This window comes from Dryobates pubescens, chromosome 25 (assembly GCF_014839835.1).
Source record: "Dryobates pubescens isolate bDryPub1 chromosome 25, bDryPub1.pri, whole genome shotgun sequence".
In the NCBI taxonomy this organism is placed as follows: domain Eukaryota; kingdom Metazoa; phylum Chordata; class Aves; order Piciformes; family Picidae; genus Dryobates; species Dryobates pubescens.
Window position 1 is genome coordinate 7443885 of NC_071636.1, and position 22008 is coordinate 7465892.

General features: G+C 41.2%; 1 protein-coding gene across 1 annotated transcript; it reads right to left on the reverse strand.

The window, feature by feature from the left end:
- Positions 1-558: 558 nt before the first annotated feature.
- On the reverse strand, positions 559-20609 carry BCL7A (BAF chromatin remodeling complex subunit BCL7A). The gene is made up of 6 exons (XM_054172996.1): positions 20360-20609; positions 12448-12529; positions 9018-9114; positions 8472-8639; positions 4464-4585; positions 559-3531 (listed from the first exon to the last, which is right to left on the reverse strand). The coding sequence occupies exons 1-6, from the start codon at positions 20449-20451 to the stop codon at positions 3460-3462; spliced, it is 633 nt and encodes a 210-aa protein (XP_054028971.1). The 5' UTR covers positions 20452-20609; the 3' UTR covers positions 559-3459.
- Between the last annotated feature and the right edge of the window lie 1399 nt (positions 20610-22008).

Consider the following 22008-nt stretch of genomic DNA (forward strand, 5'->3'; position numbering starts at 1 on the left):
ACATGACAATGTTTATGTATGAAGATAGCCACCCAAAACCAATATTTTATACTGCCTTGTTGATTTATTTATTTCTGTTGGGTTTTTTGTTGTGGTTTTTTTTTGTTTTTTTTTGGTAAGTGCCAGCACTTTTTGGAATGTTTTAACAACTACTTTCCCAAGCATAAAAATTCCAAGGAATAGTTCTGCTATAAAATGTTTGGCTGAGTAAATCGCTTATCCGGAAGGCCTTCCCACGTGTTCCACAAACTCAGCTAATTTACTTGCTTGCTTCTAGTTTCCTTTTTTCCCACCCCACCCCCTCTTTTTTTTTCTGTCTTTTTTTTTTTTTTAATGTATTTATTTGTAACTGAAGCTCCAACATTCAGCATTGTAGCAAGGAAGCACTTCTTGATATTTGCACTAATTTCTAAAATGTCAGCTGTATGAGAACTTTCAGTCATCTTGAAGAAAAACTACATCTCTCCTTCTGCTCCACGTCTCAACGCTTTCAATAAACCCTTTATACAGTGAGTTCATAAAACAAGTTTCTGGTAGAGATAGGTCCAAGCCAAAAAAACAAAAGCTGGATTTAGATCTGGTTTCAAACCTCGGGTCGATTTGAATTCGATGTTCTGGTTTGGTCCCATCTGTACTTTCTGGCATTAAAATGTGTTCAATCACATCCGTTGGCCCATAAATGTTATCAGGCACTTCAAAAAAAGACTAATAACAGTCTTATACACTATTTTGGATTTCTTCATACCAGATAATGTCAAAGTCTCTTCCCTTAGAGACTGACAGTAACAGGTCTAAGGAACCCAAATCTATCTGCTTGTTCAGTTGTCTGTTGTCACTAGAATCTCTGGTTAAAAAATGAAAAAGTTCTGGATGTATTCTGTGTAAAGCTGTAACTAAAGCACTTCTACTTTGAAATAAAGCCTCTAGGAAGATGGGTATGATGCCTTGTCTTGTAAGCCCCAGAACAACAAACGGTTCTGAGCAGAAGCCACAGGAGAGAAAAGGAAGTTTATAATTAAACCTGTTGATGTCAATAATGCCAATAAATGCTTCTATCTAATGAAAAAATTTGAGGTATTTTTAGTGCTATTTATATATTTTATTTTATTTTTTAATTTCTTCCTAAAGTACAGGAATTAAGTTTCTAAATGAAAAGTCTATTTACTCCCTTGGAAATGTCTACAAAATTAAAACTAAAAACTTGCTGTGATGCACCTGAAGAGAGGGCTTAGTCAACACAACTACTTGTCAAAGGTGGCATCAGATTTGCTTCTGTTTTAGCATTAAAAACAACAAAAAGTTAGTAAATCAAAAATATTTTTCAGTTTGAATCTTTCTAGATTTGCCCATTTAATATATCAATAGAACTTCTCACAAAATATCACTTAAATCTGAGGGTAATATACATAAAATCAATCATCATTGACCAGTTATCCACATTTTAGGCATACACACAATTCAAGAGATCATTTTACCGTTTCATTGCATATATTGTGCAAACAGAGTGTTTTGGCTCCTCATTACCTTATTTTCAGAACATTAGTGGACTTCATGATCAGACCAGAAATCCCAAAAACTTATTAGGGAGCACACTGTTTTCATCAATGATTGGCAATCAAATTTTATTTAGTTAAAATCCAAAAATGTTTTATTTCAACATAAAGGAAAAGTTCCGAAACTGAGTGTCATAAGTTATTTGGAGGTCAATCCTACAAACATCTTATGGAAGGTCAGTATCTGCTCCCCACCTCCCCCTCCCTCAGCTCCCTCCCCCATTCCCCCTTGGTTTTCAGCATAAAGTGGTAATTGCAGATGCAATGCAGTAGTCTAAGTGCAAAGCCATTTTCACTATTGGAGAGTTCAGAAATAAATAAGCTTAATGAATAGCTGATTAGGAAAATGTATCAACTGGGAGCAACTTCTTTTTTTTTTTTTTCCTTTTTTTTTTTTTTTTCATTTAAAAAAGTATTTACAGTTCTTAGCTTACAAACTACACGCAACCATTTCCATAGCTGTGAGATCATATTGTAAATTACAAGTTCCATCTCCCACACAAAGTGAAGGCAGACTAAGGGCCCGATCCAGCAGATGTGCATGTGTGTGTGTGCACGTGTGTGTGTACTGAAGTGAGGAAAAAGCTGTTCCCACCAACACCAAGTATTTAGAACTGGGAGCTCACCCTGGAAATACAAAGCCCACTGGAAGATCAGGCCCTTGTGACCTGATGCAGATGGTTCTGCACTTCCATGCGCCGTGAATTGGAAGAGAGTTGCACATACTTCATGCCTTTCCTTCAAGATTAGCATACACACACCTCAACATAATTGAAAAAGAAGGAACATTTCTAACAGTGATGTGGGGACTATGGAACAACAAGGCTTATTTACAAGACTTGCTGAAAGAAAAAGAAAAAAGAAACCCCAAATACAGTATTAACCTGGAACAAAGAAGTAAACATCTCATAAAGAAACAGTACAATGAAATCCAGTTCAGTGAAAACATGATATCAAAAAAGACCAATTGAAAATAAATTCATTGTGCATCAATCCCTTTGATCCTATTTATGTACATACTGGAACCTTCCTGTAAAGCAAGTTGTACCCAGTACAGAGATCTGGACCTAATACTTAAGTATTTTAACTGCTGTGTTATAGTATATATTCAGATCTGGACTATAAATGGTAAACAGATCATGTTAACTTCTGATGAAGTTAAGTATTTAGAAGACCAAATTTACAGTTGCGAATGCCATGCATTCAATAAAAGATCTCCACTATAGCTGCTAAAATAAAATATCAAGCTCCTTTTTCTCCTTGGACTCCAAGAGTGAAAATGGCTTCCTGATCTGTGTTTGTTAAAAATTTAAGCACCAGGGATTTAAAAGTTCGAAACAAAATAAAACCCCCAAACAAAACAAAAAGGAAAGAAAAAGAAAAGAAAAAGCCTTACTACATGGCATTATACAAACATAGGCCACTTTGCAAAGGAGACAGTTGCAAAACAACTTGTAAAAGTTAGCACTGTTTTCAGAACACAAGGCACAAAACAAAAGCAGACATCACGCCAGAACAATGAACTTCACATGAAAGCTAATACCTGACCTGTACCATCCTTAAATATCTTACAATGTTAAATAGAGAAATGAAAAAAAAAAAAATAATACAGCAGCAACATAATTGTAATTTTGACTTTAGAAACAGTGCGTAGACCCCTCCTGAGTTGTTTACTCCAACCATTTCAGAGACAGTAACTTAAAAGTTCTCAATGTTTGTTTCACAGGAAAAAGTTTTCAGTGTCTGAGAAGTTAAACCTTTGTTAGGCTTTCTTGGATTTTTGCTTGGTAACTTGAAAAGTTAGGAGTTCTGTCCTCATCCAAGAGAAGATGCTTAAGTAAGGTTGTTCTATAATTAAGCCCACTGATGTACCTTACATAAAAACTGACCAGAAAAAATCTATAGTCTAAATCTCTTCAACATTTTGTTGGGAAGCCTCTACTTTCATCTTTTTAGAAGGTGGCACTCCTTCAGAGTCCTTAATGAGGGGGAAAAGAAAAACAACCATGTTATCATTGCACTGAATTTCAGGTACCGTAAGCATCAAACAAGAAGCATGAACAAATTCTCTGGTGTGTCACATGTAAAATCCAAAGCGTTCCCAGATGTGAGAACGACATGACCATTCCTGAAACCATTCCTCTCGTCTTACCTCCACATCTTTACACTTGTTGTCGCCTACAAAGGGCAAAATTCTAGTTCCAGGCTAAAACCCACAGTGAAAATACCAAGCAACAGCCTTGATGCATGACTATATCTGGGCTTCCCTCAGATCCACACTCAAGCACAACCCACATCACACAGGATTTTTCTTTGGCTACAAAAGAAATGTCTATGGGGCAGAACAAGAAGGGTCTGGAAAGCACAAGGTGAACACCAAAACAAGCCATGCACAGGGCAAACCCATGGACTGAGCACTGCCTTACCTGGGGATCTCAGTGTGAGTGGGACAACTGAAAGGACCAAGTCTTTCTCCCACCCACACAGCATTTTTCACTAGACAAATGAGTAAACATCCAAATGTCTCGTGCATTGAATCTACAAAGCCTAACTTTTCCAACTGCTACAGGTGTTTATAGAAGATATTTTACTTCTCAATAGCCCTCAAAGAGGCCTGTCCAGCAGGATAGGGCCAAGCATTTATCAACATGAAAATTTAATATTCTCTTAGAAAACTAGTTTAGGAAACAGATGATAATCAGAACAACCTAGCCTTACTGTTAAATTATGTGGAATGCCAGAAGCCAATCAAATTAACCACAAAACCAGATACATAGACATCTAATACTCTACAGCTGCTTTACTGTCATCACCTTTGGCAATCAGTCTAAACATAACTGGCCTCCTTACATTTGCTTTTTGGTAAAAAGACACTTTTTCAAATTCCAAGTAATTGGGCTTTTGTGTTACCTGAGAGTTTTTAGATGCCTCTGTAATTAGATCATTTTCTCCAGAAGACTGAATTTCTGCTTTCTCTGAACTATTCATGGAATTTTCCATCGAAGACTGTGAATTCTGTTCATCAGAGGTATCTGAAATTTCAAGAAATAATTTTAAACAAATGAAAGGATTCAGCAGGAGCATTTAGGACATTTGCTCATAAGCAACATCCAAAACACACCTATTTCAACCCTCTGTAACCATTAATGATAACATACATAACAACCGAATAGAAAGAATTAAGTTCAAACACAATCTCTGGAGCAGCCCTTCGCCTTCCACTGCCAGCAGGATACACAGAATCATAGAATTGTTAGGGCTGGAAGTGTCCTCAAGGATCATCTAGTTCCAACTTCCCTTCCACAGGCAGGGACTCCTCATACTAGATGGGGTTGCCCAGAGCCACATCCAGCCTGGCCTTAAAAACCTCCAGGGATGGTGCTTCTACCACCTCCCTAGGAAACTTGTTCCAGTGTCTCACCACCCTCATGGTGAAGAACTTCTTCCTAACATCCAATCTGAATCTACCCATTTCTACTTTTTTTTACATTCCCTCTAGTCCTATCACTACCTGACAGCCTAAAAAGTTTCTCACCAGCTTTCCTGTAGGCCCCCTTCAGATACTGGAAGGCCACAATTAGGTCTCCTCAGAGCCTTCTCTTCTCCAGACTGAACAGCCCCAACTCCCTCAGTCTGTCCTCATAGGAGAGATGTTCCAGCCCTCTAATCATCCCCGTGGACCTTCTCTGGACATGCTCCAGCACGTGTAATAGGGGCTCCAGAACTGGACACAGTACTCCAGGTGGGGTCTCACCAGAGCAGAGTAGAGGAGAAGAATCACTTCCCTCAACCTGCTGGCCATGCTTCTCTTAATGCATCCCAGGATGTGATTGGCTTTCTGGGCTGCAAGTGCACACTGGTTGCTCACGTTGAGCTTCTCATCCACCAGCACCCCCAGGTCATTTTCTTCAGAGCTGTTCTCAAGCTAGTCGCTGCCCAGCCTATATTGGTGCTTGGGATTGCCCCGACCCAGATGCAGGACCTTGCACTTAGTCTTGTTGCACCTCATGAGGTTCTCATGGGCCCCGCTCTCCAGCCTGTCAAGGTCCCTCTGGATGGCATCCCTTCCCTCCAGCATGTCTGTTGCACCACACAGCTTGGTGCCATCAGCAAACTTGCTGAGGGTGTACACTAAAAACCACTGCTCATTGTCACCAACGAAGATGTTAAACTTTAAGACTGGGCCCAGTACAATTCCTGGAATCAGTCCCTAGAGGGAGCTGAGCTCACACACATCCTCTAACACAGAACCACGTCGACGCTGTAAACAAACAAGTTTCAACTTCGCAAAGGGGCCGACCACAAGGAACTTCGCTTCAAAACCGGAAAGAAAAGGGTTGAACTGTGGTAACTAATGGATCTAAAACTATGTAGCTAAGGAGAGAGAATAAAGTTGTATTTAATTTAGTAATTTAAATATGTTGATTCAGATATTATTCATTATATTTTAAAACCACTGTTTTGCTTGATACTACTTTTAAGATAAAATTTAGAAATCCAGCTAGCATTAAGGTTGTAGAATTTGTAAAACTGATGGATACTTGTAGATAAGTCTTCCAGCTTGTTATAGCTCTTACCTGCTTCCAATTTTTGTGTGGTTTTTTTTTGGAAGAGGGGGATGGGTTAGGGTTTTTTGATTGTGTTTTTTAAACTGTTTCTCTCGCTCTCAAATTAAGACTTACAGGGGAATCAGGGTCAAAGCACCCATTCAACTCCAAGAGGGAATAAGGGCACTTAAAATATCTTTATAGGTTAAAGATCCCTGAAAGTTCAACCCAGTGTATGTCCAGAAGCGAAGACTCAACAAAACAAACAAACAAACACCACCAGCCAAAACCAAGCCCCTATGATGGTTAAAGGTCTGTTGTATTTCCTTTAGTACCCACATCAAGAACAGTGTAAGGACTGGAATCCATTCTCTCCTTTACCTCATTTAAAAATCATTTTAGAGTCAAGTTTATAAAGTGGTCTCTCCACAGATTCCTAAGAAATGTTAGATTTATTCTAGATGAAGAGAATTCCACGATCAAAGGCTTTTTTTCTCAATTTTAGTTAATGAAGATGACATAACCAGTGAGCAATGAACATTTTTGTGGTGTACTGTATAAAAAGCACCACAAGCATTTCTGAGTTTCTCAGACTTAATTCAAGCTAGAGTCACGCCTACAACGAGAAATCTCAAAGCTCACATTCAGCAAACTCAGACAGAATCATCTCCCTTCCCATGTCTCACCAGAAAAGCATGTTCATACTAATAAAGAAACAAGTCCCAAGGACCAGAAGGAATTTCAGTTTCTGTTGTGTATGTCTGAGCACAAATTGCAGCTTGAGCTCTTTGATGCACACATCTTCCCATGACAAAAACACACCTAGAGTAACTTCCACAGTGGACAGCTCATAGCTGCTGTGTTCTCCTCCAGCTGTCACTGACGGCTACCACTCAGGCTGCTGCTGACCTTGAGGCAAGGAGATCTGCTGTATCTTAAACTGTCAAGCCCCAAGCTATTCCAATGCCTGCAATGACTTGTTTACACACCAAAATGTCTTGGACACACCTGTTTTCTTTGACAAGTCCACATTAGGCATTTTTGACCACCCAAACTGTCCCTCAGCTTTAAGAAATCTCCTTGATTTCAGTGTAGTAACATGAGATAGAAGTACAAGGTCATTAATACTATTCAGTTGAATAGTGTTACTGTCACAATTACAGGGGTTTGACCAGAACACTGTGGTAGATAAAGAATTATTTAATGAACTTTTAAACTTGACATATAACCAACTGCAAACCCCCAAATTTGTACCATGTATTTTTTGCCATTACATCTACTTTTCATTTTACAGTAGCTGGCTCTGGAAATAATCCAGAGAACTTGGTATGATTTTCCCTGAAGCTAAATTTAGTCAGGGGAGCATGTAAGATATGTAACAACTTCACACAAGCAGGTTCTGACAATGAGAGCCAGGAGTAAATCCTTACCATTTACTGTGCCCAAATATGCTAGTTGAGATTTCCTTTGAAGGATATGGAGATCTGATTTATTTCAATCTCAAGGCAATCTGGATGTCAAATTTTAACCCAAATTAACAATGACACCATTTAACATACTTAACCAGTCTGGTATTACCATGATAAAAGCTCTAAATATAAATTGGTTAGTGGATATATTGAGCTGAGGACTTAATCAGGAGGGCATAATTTAATTGCTTTGCTATGAGAAGAATTCTGCAACCACATCATTAGAATAGTGTTAAGGACATCTTTTATCTGTCATAATAGGATGAAGAAAGTTATGTTCGCATGAATGTAAGTATAGACCATGTTTCAGTGACCCAAAGCACCATTTAAAGAGTGAGGTTCAGAACATTCTCGTGTATTTTTCATCTGGGCACAACTGCAGTACAATACTGTTAACACTTCTAGGAAATAAGGACAGAATTCAGATCTAACTTTTGAATAAACAGTTAGCAGGGTTGAGAAAAAAAACTTACACTGAAGTTCACATAGTTAAAAAAACCAAACCACCACAACTTCAAAGTACATCACCTGTATTTTACTTTCACACTAGATAATGAACATTCATATATCTACAAAAGTAACTTTTCAAGATTTGTGTGATTACATGGTAGCAGTCATTTCGAAGATGGTTTTAAAGTATTTCTTCTTTTAAGACTGAGACTATGATAACAATAAACCAAGTATTTTGTTTCCTCTCTGAAAAGATCCTGAAGGTCAAACTGACCTTTCCAGTTGTATGGAAAAATCATTGGTAGGCCAGAGAGATTATGGCCCATTTTCACATAAATGCTGAGAATAGTTTTTCCAAATTGTTATTCAGTGCTTAAACAGATAAGCAAATAAATGATACACTAAAGGATAACACTTTTTGACTGGCTTTGAAGATGTTCTTTCCGGCTTACCTTCTGAACCAGGCTGCTCCTTTGCTTCTGTCTGAGTATCATCGGACTTTACTTCAGTGCCGTCCACTTGTGTTGCCAAGTTCTGTTCTGGTGCTGGACTGGAATTACTACTGTTTTCTTGTTTTATTGGAGAAGCATCAGCTATTGAGCTCTGGTTGCTATTGTCATCTGGTAACAAAAGAGTTAAAAACCAAGAAAGTCTAATTTGACAAGTAAAAAGCACACCTTAATTCTTTCCTGCATTACTCTGTGATAGCACATGATATACTCCAGCTTGCTGGGGATCAAGTCCAGGCATCTGGATCAATACATCTAATTTCTATTTTTATTTGCATATTTATCTTCACTATCAATTTTTTAATCCACACACAGCCTGAATGAAAATGGCATTTAAACAACTGTTAGGATATCCACAGAAGTCCAAGCCATCAAATGAGTATCTGATACTGTTTTCACTTTGGCTTAAATCACGCTGTCCATACATCTGGCCAATGGAGAATTCCAACAGTGTCATAGGGTAATTGGGGCTGACCTTCTCCCACTCACCATGCATGTCCATCATCCCTGGAGAGGAGCTGTTCTCTGGAGTGGTCACTTCAGAGCCACATTTTTCATCTTTGCCTTTTTTCTTATTCTTATTTTTCTGAAAAACAAAAGGCACCACAAATCAATGAGACTATCACCATGAAGAGAAATCCATATTCACACTCTTTACTTCTGTAAGCATCTCTCAAACTCAAAAAATAAAGGCATTGCAGTAGGAACTGATGTTAGACTCAAAAAAATGGCAGGGTTGTTTTTCTAATTGTATTCTTCATGACATGAACACTAGGATAGGTAGGGTTTAATCAAAACATTCTAACGACAGCACTCTAACACATCTTTCAACTTCAAACAACTGTATAACTTTTGTCAAAAGTACAGAACTTCTCAACAATACCTCTCATTCTGCAACCAGGGAAACTGAGGTACAAGTACTAAATGGTTTGCTGAAAGACAGAATACTTAGGAGCTCCTCTCCTTACTGAGTCTGAACAGCTACAAAAGCAAGGTCAAAAGAATCTCTGCTGTGCTGGGAAAAGGGAAGAATGTCACTGATCAGAGGCAGGGCTGAGCTCGTAACTCTGCTCACTGTATGGTTTACGCACAACATACCACTACAAACTCAACCTGTTCTCCCTTTCACATCAGAAAGCTCGCAGAATACACCTAGCCAATATGCATGAATGCATGCATAACAGGAATGGTAACAGATCTAGAATTTTAACACTAACGAGACAGGTTTTCCCTCCTTCTCAACCACCAACACAGCAGAGACCTCCTTCGCTCAATTAATGCTGTTTCTCCACCAAAACTAAAAGATGGGTTAAGAAAAAACATCAGACTGTCCTGAAACAAAAAACACAGGCAAGGCAGTCTTACATGAACAACAGATCACAACATGCTCATGACCAAACAACAGTATGGACTGCAAGCCTTAAAACAAAGGCAGAGTCAGTGGCATCCGTCACGTGGAAAAGCTGCATCTGCTAGGGGATGCAGCATTTTCAATTAAGAGGTGACGTAATGAGCCTCACAGGAGAAAGAGCCAGCTGCACTGCTTTTGGAGGATCCCATGTGCCTGCTGAGAAGACAATTAAAAGCCTGACTCTAGGAATAATGATCAACAACCCATCCATTTGGGTAAGACAGTGTCCACCAACAAGGAAAGGAACTAAAACCACCATCAAATATTGTCTACAACTGCAGCAGAGATTCAACAAGTGATAATCTGGAAGGCTTTTTTCCCCCTATGTTAAATAGGTTACTAGGCTTATTTTTAAATTCTATTTTTACTTCAGAGAAGCCAGATTTTATTCTGTAATACGTGAAGCAGAGGTGAAAGCGCATGGACTTCTTTACCTTTGCAAAATCAAAGTTCAGAGGGGACATATGTGTCTCAGCTTTGGCTGCATTTTCTTTAAAGGTAAAAAGAGCACTTTTGCCACAGAAGAAATATTGAAAAATGCCTGTGAGCCATTTAAGCTGCAAAGATTTTTTTTGTTAAAAAAAAGGTTTAGCCATCAAAGTGAGGAGGTTCTACAACAGCTTTCTGAAATCAGGGAGGAAAGAGCCTCACTAATTCCAATTCAAAGAAATGTCAAAGTGTCTAAGGAACAATATGTGAGGAAGAAGTAATATAATCTGTGTTCACTACAATCAAAAACAACTTCCATCTGAAACCTGAAACAGTAAAAAAGATCCCGTTCTGTTCTAGTAAAATCCAAGTATACTGTCTGCTCCTTCACAGGTGGATGAAATTGGATGCAAAAGGGCATTTATAATAAAATTAAATAGCCAAGATAACCCCTACCTGACAGTAACATTAAAATACATGCATTTGGTCTAATTGGGAGGACTTCCAGAGCAAAAATATAAAAACCTTATGGCATCAAGCCTGCAATAGCTGCAGCTGCACAAATAGTAATGAGAATAATGTGACAGGTAGGACACTAACATTAACTGGTCTTGTTCAAGTGTCCCAGTTTCAGTAAATGTGAAGCCTAAAAGAAGATGATGGTTTAAAAAATACAACTAAACTTTACATATAGAGACTCTTATAAAAACTCTTTCTTCTTAATAAGGGACTCTGACTTCAGGTACCAGTCACCTTGAAAATTCATCCAGAAACTGAATCAAAATTCTCTTTCGCAGTTCCACGGTACCCATCACACAGGCACACCTTGGCTGTGGGAAAACAATCTTTGAAGCTGCTAGCCTAAATATTCTACACATCTCCCTCTCACAGTTTTTTTCTATCATAAAATCAAGACCAAACATTTGACAGCTAGAAAAAACAAAGACGTTTCGGTAAAGAAACCAGGAAAGGTTTCCCCACTCATGCAGGGTTACTCCACAGCGATGCTGTTCAAGCACTGGAAGAATAAAAGAGGCTTACCACAACTCTTATAGTCACTGAAATCTGTGGTACAGCCAAAGGTACAGAAAGAAACAAACTCAGTTAAACAGTGCTATTCAGAAATAGGTCTGGAATTTGGATTTTGAATAAAACAAGATCATGACACTGACTTGTCTGAAAAAACATCCTTTTACACATTTATTAACACAGCATTTTTCTTCCATACAGGTCTTATGCCATCAAGCCACATTTCAAATAGAGTAAAAGCACATGACATCCGAAGTTAGGTGCTCCTTCCTTGGGTTATTTAGTGTACCCTTAATTTGCTGTGGTACCATGAATTATTTTTTCTGTATGTAACAGTACTTCAATTTATAAAATGAGAGCAATATTCTTTTTGATGAACAATTTGTTATCCCTATCAACTTGGATCTTTATATTTATTTTATGCCCCATGATTCTATCATGGCACATGAACACTGCACGCTAAGAACATAACCACAATGCATACACAAAATATTTATCAAGAGAAAACATAGATTAATTACATTAGAAGCATGTCTGCTGCATTGCTTGGGCTGGACATCATCTTAATACAAGTCATCTCAGTGCCAGAGGATTTTCCTGCCCTTACTTCAGTGTTTTGTACCTATTTTCAAGCAAAACAGCAGTGACACACAGATAGAATTCATCCTCCACACAGTTCCAAAACGGCTACTTTCCTTTAAAGCATCAGGCAGAAAGAGGGGAAAAGCAATCGATATCTCAGCTTTCCCTCTCTGCCTCCCAATTATTATGATAGAGAAAGGTTTCAAAAATCAGTTTCAAGCTGAATGTTTAACAATTATCTGAGAATGGATCCAGGCTGACTTGGTGAAGACTGGAACCCAGTGAACCATCACCATCACCTTCTGTAGAGATCAACATTTTCCCTAGAGCTCTTCAATCCTAACGTTTCCAAGACCCACAGCAGTCTTAGCTTAAAGGCTCAAAGAATAGTGAACATATTTCTTTTGACTTTCCCTATATATGACTGTCTGCATCTTGACAAAGACAAGACATCTGCAGGATACTTACATCATCCACTTTAGGCTCTGTTACTGGTACCCATTTGTAAATCCTTAGGGATGTGTCGCCAACTGTCACCCATTTCTTCTCCCTATAAAATTACAATGCAGGAGAAGTCACAGTTAAACTTCAGACTCAAATAAGAAGTGATCTACTATTGTAAGTTGTCAAGGATTTAAATAGGCTATTAAGGAGGATGATCTCTATTACATCGTCTTTAGTACTGCACTGTGCAAATTGTTCTTTGCATTTCAAGAACTTGTTGGAGCACTGCTAACCTTCAGATTTCTCAGGGCTGTTACTTGACTAGGTGAGTAACTGCAGTAGCAGTAATAAGATCTGGATTAAAGATACAGTTAAGAAGAACAGCTATTAAAAACCTGCAAATTTAATATCTACAATTTTCACTTAAGTTTCTAGAGAACAGAAGAGGTTTTAGACAGACCAGTGTGTTTTGATTGTCATGAAGCTGTTTAATGGTATTAGAAATCTAAATGCACTTGGACCATCTGAGGTTTGGTTTTGGGTAGAAATTTGCTGCTGGCAATTTAACATTCACTCAGCGCTCCTGTCAGACAGCTCTGAAATTCCAGCCTTACAACCAACAGCCTTATTGGTAGCAATATGTGCTGTGATGCAGAATTCAGACTCTGGAGAGCCTAGCTCTCTTGGAAAGGAAAGGCTGAGGCTATCAGAGAGGGGAAAAGCATAACCTGCAGCACTTTGTGCAGACCCCTGCCAGACAGCCATGAAGTGGTGACACTGATAAATTGTGAAAGAAATCTGGCTGGAGGGTGTTGCTGCATTAGGGGTCTTGCAGCCATAGAGAAGGAAAATGGAAAGGATGCTGAACACTTAGTTAAGGGATGAATTCCTCGAGCCCTTTACATCAGAGTATTAAAAGAAGGTCCACAATGCCAGAGAAATTTCATCACATTTCTGTGATCAGCTTTCAGGTCACAGATTACGACTGCTGGTTCCTGGGTTTGTAATATAGCTCCACAAATGGATCAATTAAAAGTTAACAACAAAGAGCAATTCCATTAAATATTCAGGAACATCTGAAATTAATTTGGCATGAGATCTCAAATGTTTTTTCTTTTTTAAAAAAACCCACCACATTTAAATAACAGAATTGGGATCCAGTTATGGATTTTTTAAAAAGATGTTCTTTGCAGGATGGGAGAAGCTGGATGTGACTCCAAATACATGTATCTGTGATAGCTCCATTTCCAGAAAGGGCTTCCAAAATCAAAAGCAGTCACATTGTACAAATGCCACAAACATACTCCTGACTATTTGGTTTAGGTACTGAAGCCAATCTGACTTCTTTTCCCTTGTTTGAGGAGACACTTTCCTGTTTAAAGAAAATAGAAATAAGCTATATATGGCAATTTGGTAAGTTTTGGATCCGTCCACAAGGGTATTTTAAGCACAGAACTATTTTAGATTTATTTCTTCCCCATTGCTCTTCCTGAAGCACAATTTTTCCTCAGTGTGTTTAGAGACATCCATCTGGGTAGGCTAGATGGCTAAAGTATGTCAAAACCCAATTTTACGCTAATTTGGAGCTCTGCTGCTAGATGTGATAAAAATGACAGTGGAGATGAGGGCATGTCAATAATGAGAGCATACTTAATTGTGAAGAGATGATCATGATACAATTTTGCTCTTTTTTAAGGATAGAAGACAAACTAAACTTACTTCTACTTAAGAAAACCTTTGCAATTATGGAAATCAAACCAGCCAGGGTTGTGGGTTGGGTGTGGGGAGAGGTGAATAAATGCTTTTTTTGAAAAATAAAGATTTTAGTCTTTTCCTACAGCAAAATATTACTTAGAGATGCTGCACTGGAAAACCAAAAGTTCAAGATACCTGTTAGCATCTCAAAGCAGCCTCACACAGCATCTTCACTGGACAGACTGTAGAACACAGGAGGAAACCTATATTAGTAACTTTTTCCTTCTAATATTAAAGTTAGCCCTGAAATTTTAATTCTTTTGAGCTTCTTATGTACCACTTTATGCTGTGATAAACCTCAGCTATAGGGATTTTTTTTTAACTGAATTCAATACACAGCAATTCAGACAACAATGGGAATAAGGATATTTTATGATGGAAGTACACCAACATCCCAGTCCTGCAAATACTTATGGCTAAAAAGAAAACCCAACATATCACACAGCTATTATTCAACTATTTTACATGTGTAAGCATTCACAGTATTGAAGGTTTAAGACTATAAAAGTATTAGTCAGAAAAGACACTTCCCCTAAAACTTCATAAAATCATCGGCAGCAAACACAAAATTGTTTACAAATAAATGTTAATGCCTTTCAGACATTTAAGATCAACAGGGTAAAACAGCTCCAGGATTTAAGACATTTATTGCAAATAAAGCTTCAAATATTATCTGTAATACTTACTGCCTTTCCATTTCAAACCAAACCCCAAACCAAACAGAAAAAAACCCTAAACTCCCCAAACCAATTCTACTCTGAATGCTCTTTGTCTTCTGTGAGAAGACATCATCCCAATCAGCTGATCAGGGGCTTCCCTTTTCATTTTGTTAGAACTGACAGTTTACTGATGCTGCCCATAAAGTTGGCTAAATGCTGCACAAACTACAAAATATCCTCACTGACAAAATGCTACAATAGGAACACGGAATTAATGAACTTTGTGTCCATTCAGTTGTGAAACCTGAAGCAGTTTCTCCACCTGTTTCCCTGTCTGTAAAAATGTATCTGGTTTTGAGCAGGGCCCTCATGCTGAGACCCATTCCACCTTTCTGAAGTGATCAACAGGCAATATTTTTTATTGCTATACTCTATAGGTTGATCCTATATTGACTGGTGGATTGGAGAAGGTGGCTGATTTAACACCATCAACCTGAGTTCTTATCAGGCTGAAAGTGTGGCACTTATCAACTTTACTTGCCCGTGTCTAGCTGACAAACTCCACAGCTTCACAAACAAACCCTATTTTTTCCTGTTTTCAAACCTCTCCTGTTCCTCCATGAGTAACAACACTGGAAAATGGCAAAACATATACAATTATTTTTTCACTCTTCCACACTGAAATCTGTCTTAAGTATTTCAGTCCTAGTAAATTCAGAAACTAATCAGTACAACAGAAACAAACCCTCACATTTATCTGAAATAGTGTTAAGGCATTTCAAAATTCTGAACCACATCTACAACAGCATTTAAAGGACAGCCAAGGATACGTAGGGTAAGCATTAGTATCAACATTTCTTTAGTGCTTATGCCTGAGGCATACTAATATCCTAGCACTTACATAATTATGTACTCAATTCTCCATTCTACATAGCCCAAGTCTCCTAAATATATTTATATTTTGTCTAGTAACACTAAAGCTCCAGAGATGAGTATCAAATTCCATGTATAAAAGTAATATACTGATGGGCAAACACAGCAGTGTATATTACACTTATACATAAAGTGTCAAGGAAGCTTCTGCAGCAGCAGTGAGTTCTAGAGACACGAGATGGCACAGGAACAGAAAAGCCTTTACTGCCAATATCTCATCATTCAAGAAAAGGCTTTGGCACTTGCTTGGCCTTTTACCATGACTGTCATTTAGCACAGCAATCTGTATTTATGCAAGGATTTGCTCCCACATACCCCATGTTCTGTTGATGATCACGAAGTGACGTCATAATGCTGAATTTATCACATCACACTCACTTGCATTGCAACAGAGTTTGGTGAAAATCACAGAATTATGACCTCCCTGTGGGATCAAGCAAAGGAGAAAGGGGAATGGGAAAGAAAATGCCATTATTATACACAAAAAGTGCTGTTAGATGCACAGAGTTTTCTGAAACATAGGCTTGCTTTTCAGAGCATGCCTATTGCTGTGTAGATGGTGGCTGGTGACTAATATAAAGTAGCCCCAAATATACATGGTGTTTCTTGACCAAGCTGCAAATACATTGAAATACCATGTAGCATGAATGGACAAAGGCTAACAGTAAGGGACACCTTCTCTCTGAGTTAATCTAAATATGGTACAGCAAGAGAGTCCCCTTCAACTTCCAGAGGAGACACGTTTTTAAGCAAGTTCTGCTGGGTTCCATGTTGCAACAAGCTCCTTTTCCCACAGTAGAGAAACATGGCTTATGCATGACAAAACTCTACCTTTAGCATACACCCAACTTCCAGTGAAGTCAGAGTGCGTATCCTGGCTCATAAAGAAATAATCATGAGTCAGAAAACACATATCTTAATTCAAGCATGATAACAGCGTGTTTGGGCCATTACAGTAGTTCAGTGCAGTTCCTGCCCATACACTGGGCATTTTTACTTTAATTGCAACTAGCTGAACCACAGTCTTAGCAGGAAACCGAACACAGCCAGCATAGCCAGACTAAACTAGGGTGGCAATCCAGAAGCAGCAAACAGTCTTTTTCCAAAGAGATCATATTAAGAAGTTCTGTTGTAGCTATTTTTCAGCGTGAAAGCCTGTTTTAGGAAGGAAGCATGAGCAGCAAAACCTGCAGAAGCTCAGTCTCAGAGCATTACATACCACACAGAAATATTTTAGCAAGTCTGAATGGAGAGAGTGAGAAAAGCTACAGCAGTCTTGTCCAGAAATTCTCCACTATCAATACCAATCAATGGTACCAGGTAACACTGCCTGTGGTGACTTTGCTCTTCAACTTTTACACCACACCCTTTAAGCTACATCCTAAGTCATGTCCAGCTCTACAGACAATTCCCTGCCATAACAAATACTTAGCGCTTTCTGTAAAGTGCTGTAATCATCCCTATAGATTAGGGCTTTGGTGGGTCAGCAAAAGGTCAAAGGACTTCTGTAAAGATACTGCCAAAGGCAACACAATGGGATTTCCCCCTTCCTGGTGCATTCACTAAATCAGGGTACCTAAGCCCATCAGCCACACCATACCTGCCCCCATCCTGTGCAGTTCTCCAAAACCTCAGCAGTGAGACACGGACATGCAAATTATTTCACTGCCTCCCAAGACATCATACCACCTCCTGCTCATTACTTGTGTTTTGGTAGATGTCTGTATTTTCTTTCATTTAATAAATCAGACTTTCATAAAACAAGTCTTTCCAGTATTTTTCTAGCACTAGTTGAGGGCACAATAGTTTTTGCCTCTCTGTTCTCAAAACCCCATTTAGAATCTACAAATACCCGTCAATCTTTAAAGACGAAAATCAATCCTGTACCTTTCACAACCAAGTTTAGGTAAATTTATCCCAGAAGTTGTTTTTTTTAAATAGACTGAAAGAAAAATGGAAAGTATTGTTAAAACACACAAAAAAAGGTAGAACTACCCTCTTAGCCATGGAAATCTAACATTTCCGCCACACAAATGCAACACAACCATGTACTCTGTAAGACACGTGCTTTGTTTGATAATATAGATGCTCACCCACAAGAATAGTTTAAACAAAGGAGATACGGTTGCATTAATCTCCAGATAAAAATGTAACAACTTCATTGTTTACTACTAAGTTCCAGCAACACCAGCAGCGCTGGGCGCTCTGCTAGCACACATGCAGATAGGGTACCTGCATCAAAGGGCTCACTGTCTGAGAAAGAATGCTAATTTTCTGAGGAACAAAGTCTGCCCTGATGGAAACTCCTTTCCAACAGACACATTCACAGACGTGGCAGCACAGACATTCAGTAGTGCTGCACAGCAAGGCAGCTGCACACCTTGGGCAGCACGGACCAAAGCCACTGTCCGCTCGGAAGAGTTTACAGCTCGCTCTGCCTCTCTACTCATCCTTGGCATGCAGCACTCCAAGCACACGAGGCTCAGAAAACTCCGTTCTATGAAATGTTGGGTGCAAGGTATTTCGATCTTCAGTGGCTGCATTTCCACAGAAAAGCTGTGGATGGCAACAAATTGCTCCTATTATGCAAATGAAACTGCACATTTGGAAGCCGCCTATGTGGCTCTTGTGAAGATGCAGGAACTGATCGCGTGTAAACTTCAATTTAACAAGCCAAGTCTGCTCAAAACATTTTAACCACAAGACACAGAATCTCTCTTGCTCCTTTCCCACTGTACTCAAGTGCAGTTGGGGGCAATCATGAGGTTCACCAAATTAAGATTCCTTTGAAAACAAGGGAAATGGTTTATGTCAATGCTTGTGAGATGCACATACAAAAAGCCATAATACTACTTCTGACAACAATTAGAAGGAACGCTGCACGATTCTCCACAGGAACCCTTTAAAGCAAGTTGTCTCTTATGAGGGTTAAACAGTACAAAAATCTATTTATACTGCAAGATTTCTGTTTTACAGAGGAAGCCATAGCAACTGACACGATGGCAGAGAGCCCCTGCCAAGAAAAAAATAAATAAATTAGGCATTCTGTTGAATGGCCAAGCTTCTGCCTCTACTCCTCTCTGAAATCCACAAACTATGATTCAAAGGAACTACGCTGCGCTCATGAATGAAATACCTACAGACAAAACAGTCCCACACATCCAACAATGCTCCTGTTTGAACAAAAGTCTTGTCACGTTGCTCTGCATTGTTCTGACCCTTCAAAGCTGGCCCACCAGTCAGCAAACAGCACTTAAAAACACCACCCGAGTAGAAGAGAGTTCCTGAAACCAACCGAACTGTGGTGCTGGAGCTGCTCCGGCTCCCTACACAATGGATGAATTCTTTGAAATCCCCATCTCGTGCCCTGCGTTATTGGACACATGTCCCGATTCTTTGTCCAGCTGAAGCCAACGGGCCCATTCATCTGCTCAAGACCATTTAAAAGGCAACAATCCATTTCACCCCAATAACGAACACGTTTACTTCTGTCTTTCATTCTTCTTTCACTGAAAGCATTTGCTGTGGACTGCTATAAAAGCGCCCCCTTATTTTACCTGGTTCAGAACAGCTCAGTTAGGCAGGTTAAAACCAACCCAAAAGATTTCTTCACCGATTTCAAATGTTTAAAGAAAGCATTTTAAGATACACACACAAAGACTACTGAACAGTTGGTCAACTTGCTGAAGGCACTGGAAAGTGCCAGTCACATTGGCACCGCTCTTTATCACATCCCAAAACCCTGGACTGACCGCACAGAACATTGGGGTGACCGTTCCACTGTATTGTTCAAACACCTCACACTGACTTTCCTAACAAAAAGCAGGAGGGGGGGAAAAAAAGAAAAAAGACGAAAGTGGGGAAAATGCCAAACACGTTTAAGGCCTAACAAAAGAGGATTATTTCACGAGGAAAACAACCTTTAATTATATCATTTAAAACAAAATCCAGCGGCAATTAGACGCTTTCTCCCGCTCTTTGAGGGATTTGGAACCGTCGGAGCGTTGGTGGGAGACGATCGCGCTCGGGTTCGCTGCGCTTACGTGCAAACTTGCAAGGTGAAATAAATAAATAAATGTGTAATAAGAAGAAATAAACTCTCGGGCGCTTCACAGAGGTATTTTTAAGGTAGTTTTCTCTTAAAGATGACTTCTTTGATAACTATTTCCACACAGACCCTGCGGCTCAGCTCTCCCAGGCCCTCTCCCCGGGGCCCTTTGTAGGGGAAGCCGACGGGAGGAGCCGGGCCCGATCCGCCGCCCGCTCGCCCCGACGCTGCCCGGCCCGGGCTAGACGGGGCTCCGCGGTGCGTTGCGGCGGGCTAGGGGCGGCAGGGAGCGACGGGGGTCGGCGGAGAGGGGGTTCGGCCGCACAATGGAGCCGCTTCTCGCCCTCACACGCCGCCGCCTTCATGTGACTCGTAGGAGCGAAATGGCTTCTGGGTGCCGCCGGCTCCCCGCCCCCCCGCGCCCGCCCGGCGAGCTCGGGCCCCATGAGGGGACAGCGAGGGAGGGGGTGCGGGGGCACGGCGGGGGATGAGAAGGGTGCGGGGGCGGGCGCGGGGTCCCGGCGCGGCGCGGCCCGCTCACCATTTGCGCACTTTCTCGATGGCCGCCATCACCCGTTTGATATCATCCTTCGCCCGGCTCCGGGTCTCGGCCCGCACCGACCGGCCCGACATGTTGCTGGGGGGGAGGGGGAGTGGCGGCCTCAGCGGGGAATACGGCGCTGCTCGGTGGCGTCCGTCTGTCTGTCCGTCCCTCCGTCCTCCCGCCCGCACAATGCTCCCTCCGCTCGGCGCCGCTCGGCTCGGCTGGGATCGGCGCGGCTCGACTCCGCCCGCCCGCCGGGGCCCGCGCACTGCGCACGCGCCCCGCGCCGCCGCCGGCAGCCCGCGCGCGCGGGAACGGGGCGGGGGGGGCAGAAGGAGGGGCTGAGCGCGCGGGTCAACGGGCGCTGCGAAGGGAGAACGGGCGGGACGGGCACCGAGAGGGGCCAGTGGGCGGGACAGGCACTGAGAGGGAACGACGGGCGCGGTGAGGGGATGGCGAGCACGAAGGGGACAACGGGCGCCATGGCCGGCTCGGACGATTCGGTCCTTTTTTGGGTGTAAAGCCGAGGGGAGGAAGAAGGGCGAGTGGAGGGGAAGGGAACCGGGAGGGCCCGGGTGCTTGGCTCTGAGGCTGCCCCGGCGCTGAGAGGTCGCTACACCTCTTCACGCGCCCTGGAACCGCGGGGACGAACCGGCGGAGCCTCAGTGCACGGGAAAGTTCGGCCCCGCAGCTCCCTCTTGCCTGTCCCCGGCAGTGCCAGGGCGGTGCGAGCCCGCGGCTACCTGCCGTTGTGAGTCGCGGAGCAGCTCTGGCGGACTCTGCCGGCGGCAGCGGTCCCACCCGCTGTCAGCTCGGTGCGGGGACACCGGGACAGCCGGCGTGCGTGACAACCCTGTCCAGCTGTGACACTGTCGCAGACCTTGAACGAGGGGCTTGGTAATGCTTCCTGTTCAGCAAAACATCTGCCTCGTGAAACAGGATACTTAATAAAGAAATGCTAAGCAGATTCATTTGTTGGTTTGGTGTTTTCTTGATAGTTGGGGGTCTCTGGTAGTTGTTACAATGTTTCTCAGCTGCCTAAAGACATTTCAGAAATTTTCATGGAAGTAGCAGAGGATCAGCTTGGACGCAAGATCCAGGGAAGTACGTGAACATCTTCAGTTAATGTGCAAGGAGTTACAAGCAAAGTGATGCTATGCAGAAATTCCTCATCACATGCCCCGTGTACTCTGGTCATGGTGCTGCTGGCCTCCTTCATTGACTTGCTTCTGGTGCACACCTTGCTGTTTGTACTCATTGTACAATCACAGATACTTTCTGAGTACATAACAGCATTCTGTTGCAAAAACATTGCCACTAAAATGAATGCTTCTTAAGGGCTCGCGTTATTATTCAAATTGATGCTGAGGATGATGTAAAGAAGGAAGCAGTGTTCAACAGCACTTCACTGATCTTTCTACAGCAACTTGTATCAGCCTCATTATGCTGTTTATACAAACACAGTCAGATGCTGCCCCGTTGGTTTCACACTGCTAATTGGAACTACTAATTTCAGAAAGAAGCTAAGTTTCAAAGGCAAAAACGTAAACCTGGTTTTCATGTAGAACATAGCATTCCATTCTTTACAGCAGTCTGTTGGACTGATAATTACAGATCTATTCTTGCCTATCCGAGGCCTGTCCAGT

Bases quoted from the DNA above. Each gene is read 5' to 3' on its own strand.
- BCL7A (XM_054172996.1), bottom strand. From the start codon at position 20,451: ATGTCGGGCCGGTCGGTGCGGGCCGAGACCCGGAGCCGGGCGAAGGAT. The intron at 9,115-12,447 runs GTAAGTATCCTG...TTTGTTTTTCAG, and splicing joins CAGAGCCTAAAGTGGATGAT to AAAAATAAGAATAAGAAAAA. The intron at 3,532-4,463 runs GTAACACAAAAG...CCCCTCATTAAG, and splicing joins AGGCATCTAAAAACTCTCAG to GACTCTGAAGGAGTGCCACC.